Source organism: Triturus cristatus, chromosome 2_2, assembly GCF_964204655.1.
Source record: "Triturus cristatus chromosome 2_2, aTriCri1.1, whole genome shotgun sequence".
Classification (NCBI taxonomy): domain Eukaryota; kingdom Metazoa; phylum Chordata; class Amphibia; order Caudata; family Salamandridae; genus Triturus; species Triturus cristatus.
The window spans coordinates 848,615,814-848,638,996 of NC_140582.1; the positions used below are offsets into that span (position 1 = coordinate 848,615,814).

At 48.6% G+C, this 23,183-nt stretch overlaps 1 protein-coding gene across 9 annotated transcripts in view; it reads left to right on the top strand.

Moving 5' to 3' along the window:
* APBB2 (amyloid beta precursor protein binding family B member 2) overlaps positions 1–23,183 on the top strand; it is a 1,135,523-nt gene that overhangs the window by 1,054,429 nt on the left and 57,911 nt on the right. For all 9 annotated transcript variants that reach the window (XM_085642196.1, XM_085642193.1, XM_085642198.1 and 6 more), the window contains one exon: positions 9,424–9,511. In XM_085642196.1, the coding sequence (XP_085498322.1) occupies positions 9,424–9,511 (88 nt within the window). The remainder of the gene's footprint in view (positions 1–9,423; positions 9,512–23,183) is intronic.

The window sequence follows — 23,183 nt, forward strand, 5'->3', positions numbered from 1 at the left end:
TCTGAGGAGCTGCTGTGAATGGTGCAGTAGAAAGTCAATATCTTGGTATGCAGCTCACTAATATATAGTACTAATAGGGTGTTGCCCTTCTAATTATTTTTGTCGGTATGATGTGTTCATTGCAACATTAAACATGAAATATCTCCTTTCAGGATCACTGTTTAGATGTAGAAAAAAATGCCACAGTTAATGATTTGAAGCTAATCCTGTGCGCAAAGACATATTATGGCATGTCTACAAACATATTGGCTGCTGTTAATAGATTTAAATGTTCTTTTCCATATGGCGGATGAGTGTTCCATACCATGACATTTGCTAATGTCAAGTGACAACTCAAATATCGACTAACTTAATTCTTTTGTGCTCAATGACCCACTACCCTGCTCTAAAGACATTGAAAAGATCAGCGGGGGTGTTAGTGTCCCTCACGCCAGCATGCACCTGGGGTCGCGTAAGAGGTGTCAGGTTAGACTGCACAAAGACCTCAAATGGTGGCTAGCATTCAATCCATAATGGTAGCCCTCGAAGACAGGTGGCTTTTCTAAGGGTATTTGTTTGATCTTAGTGATGAGCTTTTAGTAAAGACATTTCAGCATTGTAATGTATAGGATTTATAATGTCCCAACATGTCTTCAGGACAGGAGCACTCGAGCAGGGGTGATCTTCATAAAAGCATTACACTGCAGCGAAAACAGGAAGGTAATGCTTAATTTGTGGGGGGTTTTCGGGAGATGGAGGCTTACTGGGTGCTGACCTCCTCCCTACTGGGTAGAAACTGTGATCCTTTGTCTTAACTTTCACGACCTTGCTAACTTGTTGGTTAATACATTTTTAGGTCTCACCTACACAGCGCGAATGCGCTGCATAGGAGGACCTTTAGCCGTCGCTCTGCTCTTTTTGGAAGCACATACTCTTGCTTGTGGCGGCATCCACTTTGCTGGAGCGATCAGGGGCGCGCCCACAAGCACGAGTATGTGCTTCCAAAAAGAGTCGACTGCGCCCGTACGTACGCACCACTCCCGGGCCAGCAAACACACGATTGCTGTGCCAGCAGTGTGTTTTGCTTTTACTGTGACAAGCACGCATGTGCTTTAAAAGAGCAGCATTAGTTATTCACTCGTGCATGGCTATCATTTACTTTGTGTTTTGCTTTTAATGTGACAGTTTTCTCATCACTTCTTCACTCCTGCTCGATCTTGCTTTCTTTTTTTTTATCATTAGCTCTGTTTTGCTTTTACCTTTTCTCACTATTTGTCACCATGTCCACCACCACCACGTCCACCACCACTACCACGTCCACCACCACCACGTCCACCACCACTTCCACCACCACTTCCACCACCACCACCACGTCCACCACCATGTCCACCACTGCCACGCCCACCCCACCATGTCCACGTCACCACGTCCACCACCACCACGTCCACCACCACCACGCCCACCACCACCACGTCCACCACCACGTCCACCACCACCACGTCCACCACCACACCACCACCACGTCCACCACCACAGCCACAACCACATCCACCACCACGTCCTTGTCCTCCACCACCACCACGTCTGCCACATCCACCACCACGTCCACCACCACGTCCAGCACCATGTCCTCCACGTCCATCACATCCACCACCACCATGTCCACCACGGCCAACACCACGTCCACCACCACATCCACCACCAGCACGTCCACCACCAGCACGTCCACCACCACCACGTCCACCACCACCACAATGTCCACCACATCCACCACCACCACGTCCACCAGGTCCACACCACCATGTCCACCACCATGTCCACCACGTCCACCACCACCATCACGTCCACCATCACGTCCACCACCATGTCCTCCACCACGTCTTCCACCACCACGTCTTCCACCACCACGTCTTCCACCACCACGTCTTCCACCACCACGTCTTCCACCACCACGTCTTCCACCACCACGTCTTCCACCACCACGTCTTCCACCACCACGTCTTCCACCACCATGTCTTCCACCACCATGTCTTCCACCACCACGTCCTCCACCACCACGTCCTCCACCACCACGTCCACCACCACCACGTCCACCACCACCACGTCCACCACCACCATGTCCACCACCACCATGTCCACCACCACCACGTCATCCTCCACCACGTCTGCCACCCTGTCCACCACCACCATGTCCACCACATCCACCACCACCACCAGGTCCACCACCACCAGGTCCACCCCACCACCACCACGTCCACCACCACCACCGCGTCCACCGCCACCATGTCCACTGCCACCAGCACGTCCACCATCTTGTCCACCACCACACCCACTACCACCACCACATCCACCACCACTGGCTTTGAGTATTCAGTGGCTCCCAACTAAACGGAGAGCGAAGTTTAAACACAGGGCCAGAGCTCAACTCCTGCCGGATAGAATTTTGAACAGCAAACCTGGACATAGATTAAAATCAGCTGAAAAACATGCTTGCTCTCCCAAAAAATAACAAAAGAATAAGGAGTATAATTAGAAATACTTGGATGGACTAACTGAAAGTGACTTCTCATACTGTGCATCTTTTCCTGACTTTCAGCCTGCAAGAAACAACAATGCTTTGCATAGCCAATAGGTCTTGCCTTTGGGACTTTGTAAGTGTTTAGCCAAGCAGCACAGTCTGTGTAACTGTACTAAACTGATGTAGTGAACTCCCAGTATTAGAAGTTGCACCACAATTCATACTAACAAGTCTGCCTTCACTCACGTTTGCCTTCGAAATGTACTTTTTTTTGTTTTGTTTAAAAGAACTTTATTAGGTTGCGCTCTTCTCAACAGTGCTGCCAGGATGCAATGTGTAGTCCCAACCCTTTACAGCAGGGCTAATGCAGTTTATATTCACCATTCCCATCACATATTTGCAAGAGAAGTGACGGTGACAGGCATACAGTGCACCAGAGGCACATCCTCAGTGACCGACATAAGCCGCCCTAGGGGCTTCCCACTGGCACACATACGCCAGATCACACATGGCTTCTCTGTGATTGGTGCACACTGAATCAGGGGTGTCCCTCCACCCTACAGTACCCCAGTAATAGGCATGCACTGCACCATAAACTCTCTCCCGTGGCTGACGTGCACCGAACCAGAGGCAGCACCACAGTGACGGGCGTGCAATGTACCACAGACAACCCCACTGTCACCAGTGAATAACGTGCACTGCACTAGAGACGGCCTCATAGTCACAAGTGTGCACTATTCCATACAAGCTTCCCCGCGTCAGGTGAGCCCTGCATCAGAGACAACAACCCCCTCCCCATCGTTCAGGCACAAGAAGCAGCATGTCAGTGATAGGTGTGCAGAGCGCCAGAAGCAGTGGAAAAACCCTAGTGACAGGAGTGCACTGCATAAGAAACGACCTCCGTTACTCGTTCACAGCATCAGCGGCAGCACATCAGTGACAGGAGAGCAGTGCAATATAAGCAGTAACCAACTTGCAGGCGTGCACAGGGCCCTGCACTAGAAATAACACCCTCCCCCGACAGTCGTGATCTGCACCAGAGGCAAGCCTCGAGTATGGGCATGCACTGCTTAATAAAAGATTATCATCGTCAGTCAAGCACTGTATCTGAGATAATCCACTTGCCGCCCCAGTGGTTGTCGTGCACAGCACCAGAGATATCGCCTCACCGTACCACAGACAAACCAACTCTCGCCCCTAGTGACTGACGTGCACTGCACTATAGATAACCCCACAGTTCAAGGATTGCATTATACCATAAAGCCACCCCGTGTCAGGCGAGCCATGCATCAGTGACAACAGAGCACAAGAAGCGGAAGGGCAGTGACAGACTTTCAGAGCCCCCAGTGGTTGTAGTGCACCGCACTAGACACAGAACCTCGAGCCTGGCATGTACAGCACCAAGAAGCCCATTTACATTACGGTTGAAGAAGTGACCCAACATATACCAAGTTGGTGTTAGAAAGCTACATAAATGCGGAGCATTCAGAGCTCAGAAGATGATGTGTCGGTAAAGAGGCTAGTTGGTGCAAATAAGAAACACTTGGACACTCGCTGGAACCAGCGGACGTGTAGTCGTGGATGTTTTGTGGGCTGGGAATAATATTTTTGATATAAAAATTGAGGAGAGAGGGGCCCCGTACCACAAAAGGGGTGGAGCGCCAACAGACACAAGTCAAAACAAAGATTCCCCTTTTGGAAAAGCAGAATTTTTAAACAAAATCACACCTTCATACACTTGATCACCAGGACAAGACACCCAAAAATCATCTCGATAACAGCCTGTATATAAAAAAAATTTTCATATGTTTTTATTATTATAAAATAGATCATATAATCAGACACAAATTCATAAAAATACACAAAAAGACAATGTAAAAATTTTTGGTAAAAACAAAATGCACAGTATCCTACCTATACACACTACACACTACATATCCATTAATGTAAAATAAAGGGAGACTCAGTAAGGAGCGTATTATAATCTCTCATCATCAGGAGACAGGAGACATATGATCATGATCTCTTCATTTCCTAGTTGATAATATCAACATTTGCGTAGTTTGGAAACTAAGAGTCACAACAATCTATACTCTCCCTCCTACAAATGCGTCGACGCGTTTCGGTGGAAATTTGAAGATAGCAGACCACCTTCTTCAGGACAAGTAATAATATTCTCCCATGTCGTCAGAAAACAATCTTATATGCACCAATTGAGAGGACATCGGCTACTGAAGGGATCCTAACCTCCTCCTTGTGCCTCATCCAGATTACTACAACAGGCCAAAAACTGATACAGTCTACTTTAGCCTTCTATCGCCTTGTTCTTATGGCGTAAATGGAGGGACCCGTTGAATTATTTCCTGACGAGTTCGCGCCTTTTCATGGACATAGGAGTGTATCCACCGTGTACTTATCGATGAGGAGAAAAAATAGATACTCCCATTGTTTACGACATAATTGAAATCACCCTTGAGGTTTTCGACCCATCTATGCATATAAGACATTTTTCCATCAAATGCACGCATTTACGCCATAAGAACAAGGCGATAGAAGGCTAAAGTAGACTGTATCAGTTTTTGGCCTGTTGTAGTAATCTGGATGAGGCACAAGGAGGAGGTTAGGATCCCTTCAGTAGCCGATGTCCTCTCAATTGGTGCATATAAGATTGTTTTCTGACGACATGGGAGAATATTATTACTTGTCCTGAAGAAGGTGGTCTGCTATCTTCAAATTTCCACCGAAACGCGTCGACGCATTTGTAGGAGGGAGAGTATAGATTGTTGTGACTCTTAGTTTCCAAACTACGCAAATGTTGATATTATCAACTAGGAAATGAAGAGATCATGATCATATGTCTCCTGTCTCCTGATGATGAGAGATTATAATACGCTCCTTACTGAGTCTCCCTTTATTTTACATTAATGGATATGTAGTGTGTAGTGTGTATAGGTAGGATACTGTGCATTTTGTTTTTACCAAAAATTTTTACATTGTCTTTTTGTGTATTTTTATGAATTTGTGTCTGATTATATGATCTATTTTATAATAATAAAAACATATGAAAATTTTTTTTATATACAGGCTGTTATCGAGATGATTTTTGGGTGTCTTGTCCTGGTGATCAAGTGTATGAAGGTGTGATTTTGTTTAAAAATTCTGCTTTTCCAAAAGGGGAATCTTTGGTTTGACTAATGATATTTTTGATACAGCCCCGGAACACTGAAGTGCGTCCACGTGTAAATGAGGGCAATTTTGTAGGGAATCTTGTCTACTTAGAGGTATCCGTGATGCCGTACGTGTGTGTATATGGTTAAGTAACTGGAGGTAATGACTATATATGCAAACCCTCCCCACCCCCTCACCCCCGCATTAGGGAGATGGGGAGAAAATGACGTCATGGTGTGGACCATGGGCGTTGTGGGGATATAAGCCGCAAAAAAGCCCGCGAGTGGTGCGCGCGCTGAAAGGAATGCAGCTGCCATTGTGCCCGCCGCTGCACATGAAAGTGAAAGCTAATTGGAAACCTGATCCAGAATTGATGGCACCCTGCGCGCCGCTGCTCGCTCCCGAGACCCCTAGGCCATGGGAGTGAAAGTTTTGAGGAAAGGCGGGACATGCACCCATCTTTGGCCATTTGCGTGCTTTCATTATTGAAAACCACACGCAAAGGCCAATGGGATGTGTGGGAGGAGGCATTCTCTTGGATTCCAAGAGGCCTTGTCCTAGAGCAGCACATGTGCGCTGCGCAAGGCGAGGCCTAAAAATTAAATTTCTGCTCAGACTGCCATATCCACAAGGTTGACCTCGCTAAAAAAGGCATGCATCAAACAGTGCAGTGCTCAAGGCCCTTTGAAGTTCTTTTAGGATAGAGTGTGATATAAATACCATGTACATATATACATCTATAGCACATAGATTTACATCCCATAGCCTGTTGTAAAAAATATTTTTTATTATTATTATTTTATGTGTATTTGTATAGACCAGAACTTACCCGGAAAGGTATCATGGCACTGAAGCAGGAGTTGTATGGGCTGAGTCAGGGTCCAGACTAAGTAAAAAACGAGGTCTTCAGTTTCTAGTGAAATTCAAGAACTGAGGCGGTGGCTCTGATGTGCAGGGGCAGGTCCTTCCTGGCTTTAGGAGCAAGGTAGGAGAAGGCATAATTACCAGATCTGGTTCTGCGTACTGAGCGGAGGTGTCTGGTAGATTTGTGAAAGTTTAGGCAGTTATTCAGGCACATGCGCCTATGTTGTGTAAGGCTTTATAGGTGCGCATGAGTTGTTGGGAGCCAGTGGAGCTCTTCAATGTGCAGGGTAATGTCAGTGCTGGGTGGGAGGTAGAGGGTGAGTCTTCTGGTCAATTGAGCGTTGATTTCCGCATAGAGTGCATTGCCATAGACGCAGCTTGCGGGTGAAGAGGGCTTTCGTGATGGTTCTGAAAGTGTTGGTGCGGAGCAATTTGAAGAACTTCTTGAGCATCTTGAGTGTGTTGAAGCAGGAGACGGAGCTTGCATTTACTTGGCCGTTCCTGGTGAGTTGGTTGTCGATTACTATTTCAAGGTTCTTTGAATGGATTGCGAGGAGGGATGTGGGTCCGAGTTCGGCAAGCCACCAGGTGGAGTACCAGAGCGAGGCTTCTTTTCCGAAGAATACTACTTTCAACTTGTTTGTGTTGAGCTTGCGGCAGTTGGTTTTTATCCATCTGGAGACTGCGCTCATGTAGGCGGAGAAATTGGTCAGGGTGTTTGGTGTCTTGTTGGAGAGGGAGTGTAAGAGCTCGGTGTTGTCAGCATAGGATGTGATTTTGATTACAAGGGGGTGGTTGATGCTCGTGAGTAGGGTCATATAGGCTTTGAACAGAGTGAGTACACTTGTGGATGTCCGCAGATGAGGTTAACGGTGTCCAAGGGAGAAGGGTCCTAGGCTGAACAGCCAATAACTAAATATGAATCTGTTTAGCAGCAAACTTTGCTTTACAGATCCATATGGACTTGAAGGTCAGCAGATACTAAATGGTACTGTGACTAGACATCTAAAGCACATAATGGTGTATTTTAATTGTTTTTTTATGGCGAACTGGACCCAACGGTATCTGAAGTCTTTACGTGAGCACCGATTGCATTACAGACAAACACGTCCATTAAAAAAAACTTTTTTAAGGCACGGGGATATTAAGTGATTAGCCCGGAATCACAGGATTCTTGAGCCTCCCTCCAGACTCGAATCTGGTTCCCCAGCCTCAAAGTCGGCCACTGTGGCCAGCATATTTTCATGACATGATGATTACAGCGTTCATTGAAGCTGAAATAAGTTTAAATGCATCCACTAAGTTGCATTTCCATCAGTGGCCTGCCAGCTTTAGTTGCATTGTATTGAAAAGCTACCTTCACCAATAACCCTGGTAGACTGTCTTATAGCCTCCCTTATGACCAGGTAAAATAATGCTGTCTTTAAATTCCTGTTGCTCAGAAAACAGTGCTACATTATGCTAGTTGATAATAGTAGAGTTGCATAAAATCATGTACGTGAAGCCATAATGTTGTATAGCAATGCTATGACTATACTTCAGATTGAATGGCCTCTAGGGGCTTTTTTTGCAAGTGCAGAGGTTATTCTGCCTTGGCTTGTAAAAACAGATACTCATGGACACTTTTCTGGAAATCCAGTTCTGCTGCTCTTAGAGCGGAAAGAGGGCCAGAGAAGATAACTTCAGAGACGAGGGTACACGCTAGCAAAGCTATTCTAGACACAAATTGAATGGCATATTTGGGTGTTTGACCAGGAAGTTTGAGTAGGATGAGTGGAGGAAGTGGTCCTGGATTTTTACTGGACATAAGAATAATGCATAGGATCTTGGTGGGGTTCTGGCTCGAAGCCAAGATCATTGGTTGCTATTCGGTCACAGACCGACTAACGTGAACAGTTGTTGGTGCTTTGCCATCATTAGCCTGCAGTTCAATGAACTTTTTGTACATAAACACCTGCTGTACGAGTAGGCTGATCTGGACTTCATTAGGCATGTCCTTAAAGAGGACAGACACATGTGATTCCCTAGAGTTGAGCTGTACTTCGTTTTGCCACTATCCTCCTATGGTTATATGTGTAAATCTCTTACATGCCTTTTGGCAGACCCTTCTTTCATGCAGGAAGTTGAACTTGTCTTCTCCAACAGTGCTCTTTCACGGTTAGTTCAGCCTAAGAGAGTAACTCTCGGAAGTAGTCGTGGGCAGACATGCACACGTGTGCCTATGGTTCAGTTTCTTGTTCAGAGAGGTCTCTTTCCTGCGGTGTTGGAAAGTCTTCGCTGATAATTTGCCGCGCTCTAGGCATGCACACTATCAATCTTTGCTTTGCCCTTATGTGTCTACCCTTGAAAAGATGCATCTCTTCTCCTTACGGTCAACCCAGCAAGCCAGTATTGACAGCTATGCTAGCAGCCCACTCAATATACAATAAAGACAGCCATGTCAGAGGTCTGCCAGTACAGCTCAATTATTATCGGGCTGCATTTACCAATAGAAGCAGTGTCATGTATTCGAGCCCTTGGAGGCTGGAACAAGAAGATAGAGAACAGCTTATGACTGTATGGTTCCATCAAGGGATTGGAAAAGGATAAAACCACAAGTTAATGTTTTTCAGGCCATGACCTCCTTCACTATACTTTATGTAGGTGTTTGATTGAGTGCATGTTTTTAACAGACTGCTTTAATATTAATAAAACAAATCTCTGACGGCAGATTTGAGGTAAATGTTTCTTGTTTAAAGCATTTTCTTAACGCACCTCCATAAGGAGGTTTATATGCTGGTACCAGTCAGTCACCTTGTTATAAAAATAAATCCGTCTTCCATGGTCTCTTCTCTGGTCCTGGCATTTTCTTTATAATCAACTGTTTTACAACTACATTTTGTCTCTTTTGGTAGATTATGGCGGAACGGAAGAATGCCAAAGCTGTGGCTTGCAGCTCGTTGCAGGAGCGGGCCCATGTGAGCGTCGATGTCCCGCTGCAAGGTAAGTCAAAAATATATATATATTTATATATGTACAGAATGTGTAGGAGGTTAAGTAGAGCGTGAGTGGGCAAACATGAATCATACACTAATGATTCAAACTATAGTGATTATTGGAATTTCAATAAAAAATGTTAAGTCCACAGCAATGAGTGGAAAAATGTCTCCTACATAAAACAATAATCAATTGTCATCATCCAAAACGGCAGGACCAGAAAATGAATGCAACCGTTTTGCTACTGTGAGCTTATCCTGTATAGAGCACATGAAGAATAGCTGTCACTGGCGCAAGGCCCAAGAGTCAGGGACAAGTCTAGAGTGACAATTGAGACGTACTAACAGTAACTGGGAGTGTGGAGATAACCAAATGCCTGGCCCTGAAGGAAAATACATTTCTTACTCAAACAATGCTTATTTTCTATACATTTCAGTGCACAAAGTATTACAGGTAACGATAGCTGCACCAAAAGAGATGAAAAGCGCAATTATTATTTTAAAGGTACATCACAGATAGTAACCTGACCATGCAAATGTGACACTGTTTACTGGAACACTGGGCCATTTAGCCCAAGCTGGCCGTGTTTGGAACCAAAGGTACTGAGCACTTGACCCCCAGATCCCAAAAGACTTACTCGGCTGCAAAGCTGATGGACCTATGGATGTGAAAGTCCAACAGAAAATTCCATTGTTTGTGTTTCACTGATTGCCTTTGCATTACCTCTTTATGGTTGGATCTGAAAGAGACACGTTAGTGATAGATTCCTTACCTTAGAATATCCCCAGGCGTCAGACTGGATCCGCAAACTTTTTGCTAGCAGTACCCCTGCGAGTCAGCTGGTGGCGTCGTGCGGCTACGCGTCTGTCGCTGGCGTCGTATGCGCCGAGATGATGTCACGGAGACTACTTAGGCGCCACATATTCGCGCGGACGTCAGTTCTTTCTTTTTCCGCGCCAGTAAGCGCAGATCTGGTTAGAACACATACCTTAGCCACTTTTTGACGATCTTTTTGAGACTTTTGTCTCCTGTAAGTTTGAGTCTACTTTGGTGCTGTAGGGATGGCTGGTTTTAAGTCTTGTGGGGCTTGCCATCGCAATATGTCGGTGGCGGACCCCCACGATGTCTGTCTCTACTGTCTGGAGCGCGACCACGACTCCAGGGCCTGTATGGACTGTTTGGCCATGGCCCGAAGGGCTTGAGGGAGCGGCGCCGGAAGCTGTTTGAGGTCCGGCACTCGTCCCCGCGCCGTACACGGTCCAGGGGCTGCTCCAAAGAACACTCGCGGGACTGCCATCATGGTTCCTTGGGCTCCAAGTCTTCACCCTCGGATTCGGTTAAGAGACGACACAAAAAGAAGTCGAAGAAGCATTGTCGCTCTCCGATGGCCCCTCGTCGATCCCCGGATGCGGACGAGGGGGACAGGGGCTCTGCCCCGCCTTCGGAGCCCTGGAGTGCCGCGGCCTACCCACCTTACCCTGGTCCGTCAGCGACTCCAGCACAGGTGCCAGAATTTCTTGCTACCATGGACTGCCTGTTTAGGCCCCGGGCTCACGCCGGCACGCCTTTGGGCCCCGCGGTCCCGTGTCCAGATCCTGTCAGGCCAAAGGTGCCACCGGCGGCTCTGGCCCCGGTGCCACAGGATCCTGCGCTGCTGGCTCTGGCCACGGCACCACAGGGTCCCACACTGCCGGCTCCAGCCCCAGCGCCGCCCTCGGCTCTGCCTCCGGTGCCGCAGTGGATACCATTTGTTCCGCCCCTACCAACTTTTGTCCCCACCTGGGATCCGCATTGGAACACGGCGCCGGTTCGGCCCCGTCCGGCGCCGTTTGTTTCCTCTCCGGTCCCTGCCGCCGCAGTCTGTCCCACATACGGCAGAGGGGGAGGACGACTGGGAGGGGTCTGAGGACCCTCTTGCTAGTCAGCGTGACTCCGAGCAGGACTGGGTGGACGACCTTGATGTCTCCTCTGACCCGGGGTTTGCCTCTCCTCCGCCCACCATGGAGGAGGGCGCTTCATACACAGTGGTGCTCCGTCGGGCCGCGGAGGTCCTCCACCTTGATCTCCCGACGGTGGCTCTGAAGACTAATCTCCTCACTGAGGTGCTTCAGACGGCGTCCACTTCGTCGGAGCCCCTGCTACCATTTAACGATGCCCTCACTGACGTCTTACTGGGCACTTGGTCGCGGCCTGCCACAGGGGCCGCCCCGGTGGATAAGAATGTTGCCAGGCATCATCGCCCAGCGCCGGGTGACCCTGGCTTTCTGACCACTCATCCTACGCCCGAAAGCCTGGTCATCCAGGCTTCAACGTCCCAGAGTGCCTTTCCCACGGCTCCACCGGATAAGGACCCTAAGAAGCTGGAGCAGTTCGGCAAACAGTTGTTTTCTTCGGCCAGCTTAGGGCTGCGGTCAGTGAATACCGCATGCCTCTTGGGCCGCTATTCCCACACGGTGTGGGATGCCGTTGCGCAGGTGTTGTCTGTGTCCTGAGGAGGCCCAAGCCCTGCTGTCTCAGGCTGTTGCCGAGGGTAAAGATGCGGCTAAGTTCGCCATAAGGTGTGGTTTGGACACCGCTGACTCGCTAGGTAGAGCTATTTCTAAGACTGTGGCGCTTCGTCGCCACACCTGGTTGAGATCTACTGGGTTCTCACCAGATGTGCAAAGCTCACTCGTGGACATGCCCTCTGATGGCACCTGCCTGTTTGGTGATAAGTCCAACAGTGCGCTGGAGCGTTTTAAGGACTCGCAGGCTACGGCCAAGTCCTTAGTTCTTTCCACGAAAAGCCCAGCCACTCCTGGTTTTCGTTCCTTTCATGGCCACGGCAGGGGTGCCCAGGCACTATCCTTCAGCAAGCCTGTGCAGAACCAGCCTCAGCGCGGCCGTGGATGCGGCTTCTGCAGGGGCGGGTCTGGGAATCAGCGTGGTGGTCAGTCCACCTCCGCCCCGCTGCTTCTACCTCCAAACCTTCCTAATCCAAGCTTTGTGGAGCACCCTATGCCGGTGGGTGGCGGGATCCGCCATCACCTCCCCCACTGGCACACTATCGCATCGGACAGGTGGGTGTTGCAGATCATCCGCAAGGGTTACTCCCTTCCCTTTCAGTCCACCCCTCCAGCCATTCCACCTCAGTACCACCGCATGTCGGTACTTGGTTACGACTCTCTTGGCCAAGGGGGCCGTCAAGTGCGTTCCTGGGCCGGAAGTAGTGAGTGGCTGTTATTCCCACTACTTTCTGTTCTGGTCCCAAGCGTCCCATCTTGGACCTCCGGAACGTCAATCGCTTCCTCCGGAGGGAGAAGTTCAAAATGCTGACTCTGGCTCAGGCCTTGGCTGCACTCGACCGTGGAGACTGGATGGTAGCGTTGGACTTGCAGGACGCATATTTTCACATCCCCGTCCTGCCGGCCCACCGGCGTTACCTGCGGTTCACGGTAGGCCCGGAGCATTTTCGGTTTGCCGTGCTCCCCTTCGGCCTTACCAGCGCCCCTCGGGTGTTCACGAAAGTGATGGCGGTGGTCGCAGCTCATCTGCGCAGGTCAGGGGTGTCAGTCTTCCCCTACCTTGACAACTGGTTGTTGAAGGCAGGCTCGCCCCAGGTAGTCGTCTCCCACCTTCAGACTACGCCCGACCTCCTGCATTTGCTGGGGTTCTCCATCAACGTGCCGAAGTCGCACCCGAGTCCCTCTCAGAAGCTCCCCTTTATCGGAGCGGTCCTGGATTCAACACGGTTTCGGGTTTTACCTCCCGAGCAGCGAGTCCGGGATATTCAGGCTATGATTCCGATCTTTCAGCCTCTATCCCGGGTTTCAGTCAGGATGACCCTCCAGCTCCTGGGCCTGATGGCCTCCTGCATCCTGCTCGTGCAACATGCCAGATGGCATATGTGGGCTCTGCAGTGGGACCCGAAGTTCCAGTGGGCACAGCATCAGGGCAACCTGTCCAATCATGTCCAGATCTCGGAGGGCACTGCACGACAATTTCAGTGGTGGCTCGCATCGCGATTGGGTCAATGGCAGATCTCTCACCCTTCCCCAACCGGAGCACACAGTGGTGACGGATGCGTCCCTCCTGGGATGGGGAGGCCACTTGGGAGAGGCGGAGATCAGAGGCCTCTGGTCTCCTCAGAGTCCAGCCTCCATATCAACCTTTTGGAGCTTCGGGCGATCCGACTTGCACTGAAGGCATTCCTTCCCTTTGTCCGGGGAAGTGTGGTGCAGGTGTTCACGGACAACACAACCGCCATGTGGTATTGCAACAAACAGTGCGGGGTGGGGTCGTGGACCCTATGTCAGGAGGCTCTGCTCCTCTGGACGTGGCTGGAACTTCAAGGCATTACCTTGGTGGTTCAACACCTGGCGGGTTCTCTGAACGCCAGGGCGGACAAACTCAGCCGTCGGTTCACAAATGGCGTCTTCACTCGGAGGTGGCGCAAGGTCACTTTAAGCAGTGGGGAGAGCCTTGGTTAGATCTATTCGCCATCGAAGAGAACAATGTCATCAGTTCTGCGCGTTGGAATTTCCAAGGCAGCACTCGCTGGGCGACGCTTTTCGTCGCGAGTGGAGTTGCGGTCTGTTGTACGCCTTTCCGCCTATATGCCCAGAGTGCTGAAGAAGATTTGGTGCGACCGGGCCCAAGTCACCCTTGTGGCTCCAGATTGGGCACGAAGATACTGGTATCCCGAGCTACTCAGCATGGCGATCGATCCCCCGATCCGACTGCCTCTTCGGAAGGATCTTCTGTCGCTGCAGCAAAGGACGGACCTCCACCCGAACCTGTCCAGCCTCCGCCTCATGTCATTCTGGCAGCCAGGCGTCCTTCTATAGTTCTTTCAATTGAGCTTTTTCATTAATGTGCCACTTTAAATTTGTCTGTTCGGTTACCGACTGATCATCCCTTGAGGCGCTGCCCGTCTTGGGCCTACTCTCCACGTGCACCGTCGGCACTGAAAATGTGTTCCTGATGGAACGGACACCTTTTTGATTTTGTCCCCAGTGTCACGCCAAGCACCCACCCATGGACCAATATCTTATGTGCAATCTCTGTCTTTCGCTTGATCATCATGAGGCTGATTGTGACTCTTGCAAATCTCTCTGCTCGAAAAAGACTCTCTAGGATCAGAGGGTGCGTAGGCTGGAAATGTCTTGTCGCTCTGATCACGGCACTCCTGACATTTTCAGAGAAGAGCATTCCCCAGGAAGAGCATGCTGCCAATGAAGAAGAGGAGGCCTTGCCTATCGAGGAGCTTTCCGGCTCTGACTTGGAGGACAAATTGGAGTACAACCTGCCACTCGGCAGCATGTGAGTACTATGTACCTTGAATCTGTTCCTCCACCTAAAAAGTCTATCAAATCTTCTCCCTTTCCATTATTAGAGGTCGCCAGACCGCCACTGCCATCTGGCCAAGGTCAGATCCGAAAAAACACTTTGGGTGAGCCACCCTTGAGTCCGGCACTGAAACTATCTTCCAAGGTTAAATCCTCTGTATCGACCTTGGATTGAGCACATGCGTCGGTCTACCATGCTTTGGAACCGACCTAGCCTCTTACTGTTTCTGCCAAGAAACATCTTTCTGCTTCGAAAGCATTGCTTCCGAAACCAGTTAAATCTAAATCCTTGCACTCTTCTGTTCCGAAATCATCAGAGACAAACATTTAAAAACATTCCACAGTTTCTATATGTCCTGTTGAAGCTATCCTCGAAAACCATGTATATTCGACAAAGAAAAATCCCAATTCAACAAGGAACTGGAAAGAGGTAATTGACTTTTGAGGAGAGTTTGGACACTCCTGTGCCTTAGAAAAAGAGGTCAAAGGACACTACTGCAAGTCCTGCTCATCTTTCTCTACCTCCTCCTCTACCACCACCACCTCCTCCACTGCCACCACCAGCTACTCCTTCCTCTCGTGCATATCCACATCATGATTCTATAGATACTTCACCTCCAGGTTCACCTAGATCACACACTATGGGTATGAGAGACCCATTAGCTAGACACATGAGGCACATATGATACTGATCACATGACGCCTAATGATCCGGATTTATAACCAGCTAGACCCTCCCCTCCTGAGGATGCTAGAGCCTACCAGCAAGTTATTGCAGGGTCAGCTACCTACCATGGTGTCCAATTACATGAAGAATCCTTTGAAGAATATTTCCTTTTTGACACCCTATCATCTACACAGAAGGGCACACAGTATTTACCTATGCTCCCTGGTATGTTGCGCCATGCTGAGGATATTGTCAAGGAGCTCATGCATGCTAGGAGGATTACCCCACGCGTATATTAAAAAAATATAAACCAGCTTCATCAGACCCTCTATTTCTATAAGGTCAAGCACAACCAGACTCTATAGTTGCTACCACTGCTCGTAAAAGAGCGAATAGTCAAATATCTGGAGATACACCACACCCTGAAAAAAGACAAGTGTATTGATGCAGCGGGAAAATGGGTAGTGGCTCAAGCAGCTAACCACTGGTGAATTCACAACTCCTAGGCTCTTCAAGCACTATCAGATGTGCCTTAGGTGCAGCAGATATGGCCAAAAGAGGAATAAATACAAGTGTTCTCCTCAGGCGACACGCTTGGCTTTGGTGTTCAGGCTTTAAGCCAGAAGTGCAACAAGGGGTCTGTTGGACCTGTCAGTCCTAGGGTGGTCTCCCCTCCTATTTTTGTATCGTGCCTCATTTTTTCCACCCTCATTTTTATGTTGGACTAGGTCTCCAGGCGCCTTTTCATTGCCAATCAGTGTTAAGGTGCAGGTGCTCCCTTCTCCCAAGATGGCTGCCACAGACCCCTGCTACTGCAGGGTGGTCGTTTTTCATAGTAGCACCCTAGCTGCCAGGAGCTGGCTGGGACCCACAACAATGTTGCGACACCAGCCCGCCTTTTTGTCCCATAGGTAGAGTGGGGAAGCTCCTGGAAGATGCTGGAACCTTCTAGAAGGGAGGTGGGGTTTTACTTTTGCCGCCTTGGCTAGAGGTCACCTGACCTAGGGCTACTTAAGAGTGGGAGGGAAACTTTTGTAGTGAGTTGGCCATTGGGGTGAAGCAGAGCTGGAAGAATCCACCAGGAGTGTAGGCGGTAGGGCCTAGCCAGGGACTTATGCCTCTGAGAGTGACAGGATTTAGGTACTGCCTCTTAAGTGAGTGAGGTGCCCTGTGAATCCCACTGATCTTGCCCAGTAGTAGGAGGACCCAGAGACTCTCTGCCAGCCTGACTAGGAAGGATCTAGTCGCCCTCTCCATTCCTACCCCCAGTAACAGAATCCCTTAAGGGCGCCAGATACCTCTGCGCCACAAGACTTCATCTGACAACTGAGACCTGAAACCTAACTGCAAGAACTGAGACTGCATGACAAGAGCGAGCTGTAAGCCTTGAATGCCAGAGCTGAGACTGCGTGTCCAAGCTAACCTATTGAACTAATTACTAAACCGATTGCCAAGCCACCGGGGATCGACCAGGTACTAGCGCTGTGACCCCCGCGCTCCCTGCCCTGGTCTGGGACCCCCGGCAGCGTGCTCCGCTGAGCACTTTACCCCCATCCTTAATTTGAGCCCCCCCTGCGACGACGAAGCCAGCGCACTCACCGCCGCGGCCTGGAGAGGTGCCCTGCTGTGTCGCGAGGCCCAGGAGAAGCCCGGGGCCCCGCCGCTGCCGTCGCAGCCGTGTGAGGAAGAACGCAAGGTCGGGGCCGAGTTCCCCCATCGTCGTGAGGACGGACGCCTGCTGACGCTGAGACGGAGGTAAGCCCGGAGGCCGAGATCCCCCCTGGTGCGCCCCCTGCTGGTCTGGGAACCACACCGCACTTGGCCCGGGTTGTCCCCTCCGTGGGAGTCCCCTCCCCTGCCTGCGCGACGGAGAGACCCCGCCGAGGGATCCTGTCTGTGTCCCCCCTTCCGCGATACTGAGCGCGGTGCTCTGTGAACTGCACCGGAGCATAGGGGCTTGCTCCTCGAGTCCGGGAACACTCCCCGCTGGAAGCCTTCCCAAGTACTGACTGACATTACCCTCGCGTGGCGCTTCACGCCACCGACTCCGCTTCCACGTCCTGAGAGACCGGGACTGCGAGTAGCGTGTTATGTTATATGCTCTACTCGAAAGTATTTACATGCCGATGATCACGAGTAGCGTGTTATGTTATATGCTCTGCTCGAAAGTATTTACATGCCGATGATCAGGAGTAGCGTGTTATGTTATATGCTCTGTTTGAAAGTACTTACATGCTAAGGATCACGAGTAGCGTGGTATGTTATATGCTCTGCTCGAAAGTATTTATATGCTAATGATTGCGAGTAGCGCGTGGTGGTATATGCCCTGCTCAAATGTATTCACAGGTAAATGATTGCGCGTAGCGCTAGGTTATATGCTTTGCTTCACAGGATTAGGGGCCATCGATTACGAGGAGCGCTCAGTTCTTCAGGCTCCATGTTAATGTACCCGATGTCACCCATTACGAGTATCGTGCTGTGTTAGACGGCCTGTTCAGGGAAAGGCCTCACTTAGCGCGCACAGCGCTATAATCACCCGCACTGCCGTGGGTATCTGAATGAGGTTAGGCACTGCATAAATATCGCCAAGATTGCGGTATTTACTGATGGATGGTATTATGATGCATGCATCGCCTTGTTACTTCCTGAACTGCAACTGACCAGCTATACTTAGGATAAACTTGAAGTATTTGCATAATTTAAACGGTGTGGCGTCACTTATTGTGTGTGTCCCTAGTCCATGAGGAGTGTGTGGTGTATGGTTGCTTAACACATAGCCCTCTGGTTGCCCCACCGGCTCGCGCCACGTTACCGCCCTTAGGGCCTGGTGACCCCAGGTTCCTACAGGGTCCTTTGACAAAGAACATCTCTTTGGCCTTCCGGTGGACACCACCCTAGATAAAATTAAAAAGAGATGCAGACACCGCTAAAGTCATGGGTGCCTTGCAAACTAATACATCTAGAGGCTCCTTTTATCACTCAGGGTTCAGGGGCAAATATAAAATCCTTAATCACTGATGCCTCCACTTCCCAACAGAAGCCATGCCAATCCACCCTCTCCAAGGGTGTTTTCAGGTGCTCCTTTAAAAGTGGTAACAATAGGGGCAGAGGCACTTCCACCCATGGAGCATCCTCCACTACCAAACAGTGACTGCCTCACCCTTTCCCCGACCAGACAACACCTGTGAGGGTAAGACTTCAGTTCTTCCATCCAGTCTGGGATCACAGACCAATCAGCACTTACCATTACCCAGCATAGTTATTGTCTGGAGTTCGGTACCACACCACCCACCATCCCGCCCTGTACTCATAGGTCGCCTAACACTTCTCAAACAAGAAGTACAAGCCTTACACCTCAAAGGGTCACTAGAACCAGTCCCTCTCCAACAACAGGGCACAACAGTATACTTTCAACATTTCCTCATCCCAAAAAAGGATTGGTGCTTAAGACCAGTCTTAGAACTCAGACCCCTCAATTATTACATCCTCACAGAACATTTTCACATGCTCACACTACAGGATGTTGTGCCCCTTCTACAACAGGGTGACTTTATGGCCACACTGGGTCTAAAAGACTCTTACTTTCACATACGCATATGCCCTGCTCATTAAAAATATATCTGTTTTGTCATAGCAAGGAAACATTACCATTTCAAAGTTCTTCCATTTCAAAGCACTACCACTCCTAGCGTATTCACAAAGTGCTTGGCAGTAGTGGCAGCACACTTAAGACAACAAAACGTTCATGTAATCCAATACCTAGACGACTGGCTTATCAAAGCCAGCACTCATCTCCAATGTCAACAACACATTCAGTTGACAGTAGATCTACTCCACAGCATGGGGTTCACTATCAGTGTCTCCAAATTTCACCTTCAACCTCTTCAGATTCAACCATACTTAAGGACAATACTCAACACACAGTTGGGGTTAGCCACAGACGCATCAGAAACAGGCTGGGGTACGCACCTACAACACCTAACAATAGAAGGTCTGTGGGATGTTAGACAGCAATCCCTTCAAATCAACTACTTGGAACTTCAGGCTGTCTTCTTAGCACTGAAATATTTCCTTCCTCATCTATCACACAAGGTTGTCCTAGTCCAGATGTACAATATGACAGCCATGTACTATCTACAAAAAACAGGAGGGTACATGGTCCTCTCAACTGTCACACCTCAGACCATATGGAATTGGGCTCTTCATTATCACATTAATCTCCTGGCAGAATATCTGCAAGGAACGCACATTATTCTTGCGGACCTACTCAGCAGGACGCACCAGCAAACCCACGAATAGGAATTCAATCTACAAGTTCTCCTTTCATACTTTCAAAAGTGGGGCTTTCTAAAAAATAGACTCATTCGCCACAGTCAAAAACAGAAAATGCCAAAACTTCGCCTCCAGGTTCCCACTCCGAATATACAAGGGCAACGCACTATGGATGAGTTGGGCAGCGATATTTTCCTATACTTTTCCACCTCTTACGCTCATTCCATTTCTGGTACGGAAACTAAGGCAAACATCATTACACATGATCCTTGTAGCTCCCACCTGGGCACGTCAACCCTGGTTCACAACCTTACTAGATCTCTCACTAGCCCCACACGAGAAGCTCCCCAACATGCCAGACCTTCTCACTCTGGCCTGAGGTCTTAGAATTTGGTTACTTCAACTTACCAACAGAATGTATGGACATTCCTAAACTAGTACACAGGCCCACAACTAGAACGTGTTATGCTGGCAACCCTATATCCAAATTATAATTAAATAAATATAAAAAAAGACTTACCTGAAGCTGCAGGCCGCCTTCTGCGTCGCGCCTCAGTGGTCGTCTTCCATTTCCCAGCAGACACTGGGTCAGCATCAGACTCCCTGTGCAACCCTCGTCCTACTCTCATGCTAAGATAGCAGTCCGGGGTGCTTTGACGCTCCGCTCAGGACAGGGAGTCTGTACTGTTTCTTCAGCCTGGCTATTCAGGGTTGGAGAAATCTAAGTGTGCATGTGTGTTTGGCCGGCCTGAGACGGCCAGCCAAACACACATGCGCACTTTCAGTGCAGGAACCAGACCTTCTCCCCCCTTTCATGGCCCAGACCCCACCCTTCCCTACAAAGCTGGCTCAGAACCAGCAGTTGAAAAGTAAAACAATATTAAAATATCATCTTATTTTTCAGCTGCTGGCTCTGAGCCAGTGGGGCGACACTTCTCCGCCATAGCAGAGTAGCCGCCCCTGCTGCTATACAGTCTATGCAGAGCATGTGTATCCATAGCCACACACGCCATCGAATGCATTGTTACTTATCCTGTTAACATCTGTTTGTGGCAAGTAGTGCTGTAGATTCACATCGTCCTCCCGGACGCTTGTGGCTATTGCAGTTATGTTTTAACACATCTCTATCATATATTCACATATTAGCATGGACATCTCTATTTTTAACACGTTCATTACGCTTCTTTCTCACCCTCCTTTGGGAAAACAATCTAAAAGGCGTCTATGCCCATGCGCAGTAATACTGAGAAGAGGAGTCACTCTACCTCGTGACTTGAAACAATTCTTCGAAGAAAGATAGCTTGTACAACTCCGGACCCAACACTGGAAGGCAGGAGTATGCAGAGCATGTGAATCTACAGCACTACATGCCACGAACAGACGCTTATAGGGTACGTAACATAATCCTTATTGTAAAAGAGATGTTCTTGTTTAGAAAGTGCACACCTGTAGCAGCACCACGGCAATAGCAGCTTAGGCAGCAGCCTTGTATCAGCATCAATTGCAGCAACACTAGGACAGCACCATTTTTTGGGGTAAATAGCATCTCCAACGATTTGTCATTACTGAGCCTGGTGACCTGAACACAAACCTTAAAAATTAGTCTTTCATTTTCCTAGGCAGGATGTGCTGCTTTTCAATGTGTGCTTGCCATAAACCTTGCTAGTCACATTTTCTATTGTTACATCTTTAGTAGTGTGTTTCTTGCTGAAGTTTCCTTCATCTGGGACATGTCTGTTTTTGATTGCATTTAGATTATTAGTAAAAGGCATCATTCTTGATCTCACTGTTTTATCATGTTGCATGTTATTCAGGGCATGATCTGACATACCGAAGGCAATTTCTGCCATTCATTGCTGTGTCAGAGCCCATCAGCGCAGCACCATAATAAATATGGTGAAAATCTACAGTGGTTTTTTAGGTCTCGCCTGACCCAGTGCATGCGCTGGTCTGGCGAGATTTATTGAGAAGGCTCCAAAAAGTGCTACCAGGCCAGCCTAGAGCTACAGTGCATGTGCACGGGCGCGCGCGCCGCGCTTTACCGCGATTACTTTAACTTTCGCGGCCGCAGGGCCGCTCGGCATAGCCAATAGGTCTCGCTAATGGGACCTTATAAGTATTTAGTTATGCAACTGTTGCATGGCTAAACACTTATAAGGTCCCAAAGGCGAGACCTATTGGCTATGACAATGCTTGTATATATTTTTGTTGAGATTTCTGTGCTATATTGTTACTTTATGCAATTCTTGTAAGATAGTTAAATCCTCTTCAGCAGCTTATTTCCTCTTGTAAGCATTAAGCATCAGTTTGTCTCTTCTTGTGGGGTCACTGGGATGAAAGGTCACGTGGTTAAAGGGCATGTGATATCACTTCCTTCACGCTCATCTAGGTCAAACAGCATGTTATATCACTAGTACAACAAAGGTTTGACTCTTATCCTTTCAAGCTGTTTTGAAGAGTTGAGATGCAGGGCTGATCCCTCACCCTCCGTGCCTGCTCTAGAATTGAGACCCTCTGCCTTTTCCTTCTGTCAAATCAGCCTCATCAGAGTCAAAATCCCATTAAACCAAACACAAATCCCAGTACAGAGGATCGCATGACATCTAAGGAGATCTCTCTTTGCTGTGGACCTCTTTGTGTAGATGATGTGCATTGGGGGATGATAAATACGTGAAGCATTAATTGGAAAGGCAAGGTCTTAGTCGATTTCTAAAACCTAGAACTGCTGATTACTTGCCTTCATGATTCCCATTTCAGACCCCTCGTGTAGTAAGTCTTGAGATTCTGCATGGAACTAATCACCAGTGTGCATAGTCAGGTGGAAGCATGATATACTCAATAGAAGATAACATTTGGACTCTTAACACTTTTATCCTATCCTAAGCACCATAAGGTTATTTGTGTATGTAGTAGGTAGATTAATTTGTATCTAAACTATAGCACAATAAACTGTCTTTACGAGACAATGAAGGGAATAAATTCAAATGTCCCACTGCGATTGTTGGTTATGTAGATTTTTTGGAAACCAAGATAAAGTCTTAAATAAAAAAGACCGTTATCTTGTGAGTGCTTCGTGTTAGACAGACTGAAAGGATTGTACCTGCTGCTGTCGAAAAGATTCAGCGGAGGACACCAGAAAATCCCGACAATGCAAGACACTAAATTTTATAATAGATGTTGTTAACAGCCTGGATTAATGTAACTCCCTTTGTTAATCTTCTCACAAATCCCTTTCAAAACTGCAAAGATCGCATAACCTCCCACCCGCTCACAGCTAAGTTAAAACTTCCTGGCCATTTTTAGGTCTCGCCTAGCGTTGAAGCGCATGTGCTGCTCGCTCTGCGAGGCCTCTTGTAATCAAGGAGATTTTAGAAGTGGAGTTGAAGCCCCGCCCATCCTTTTTATTGGCGGG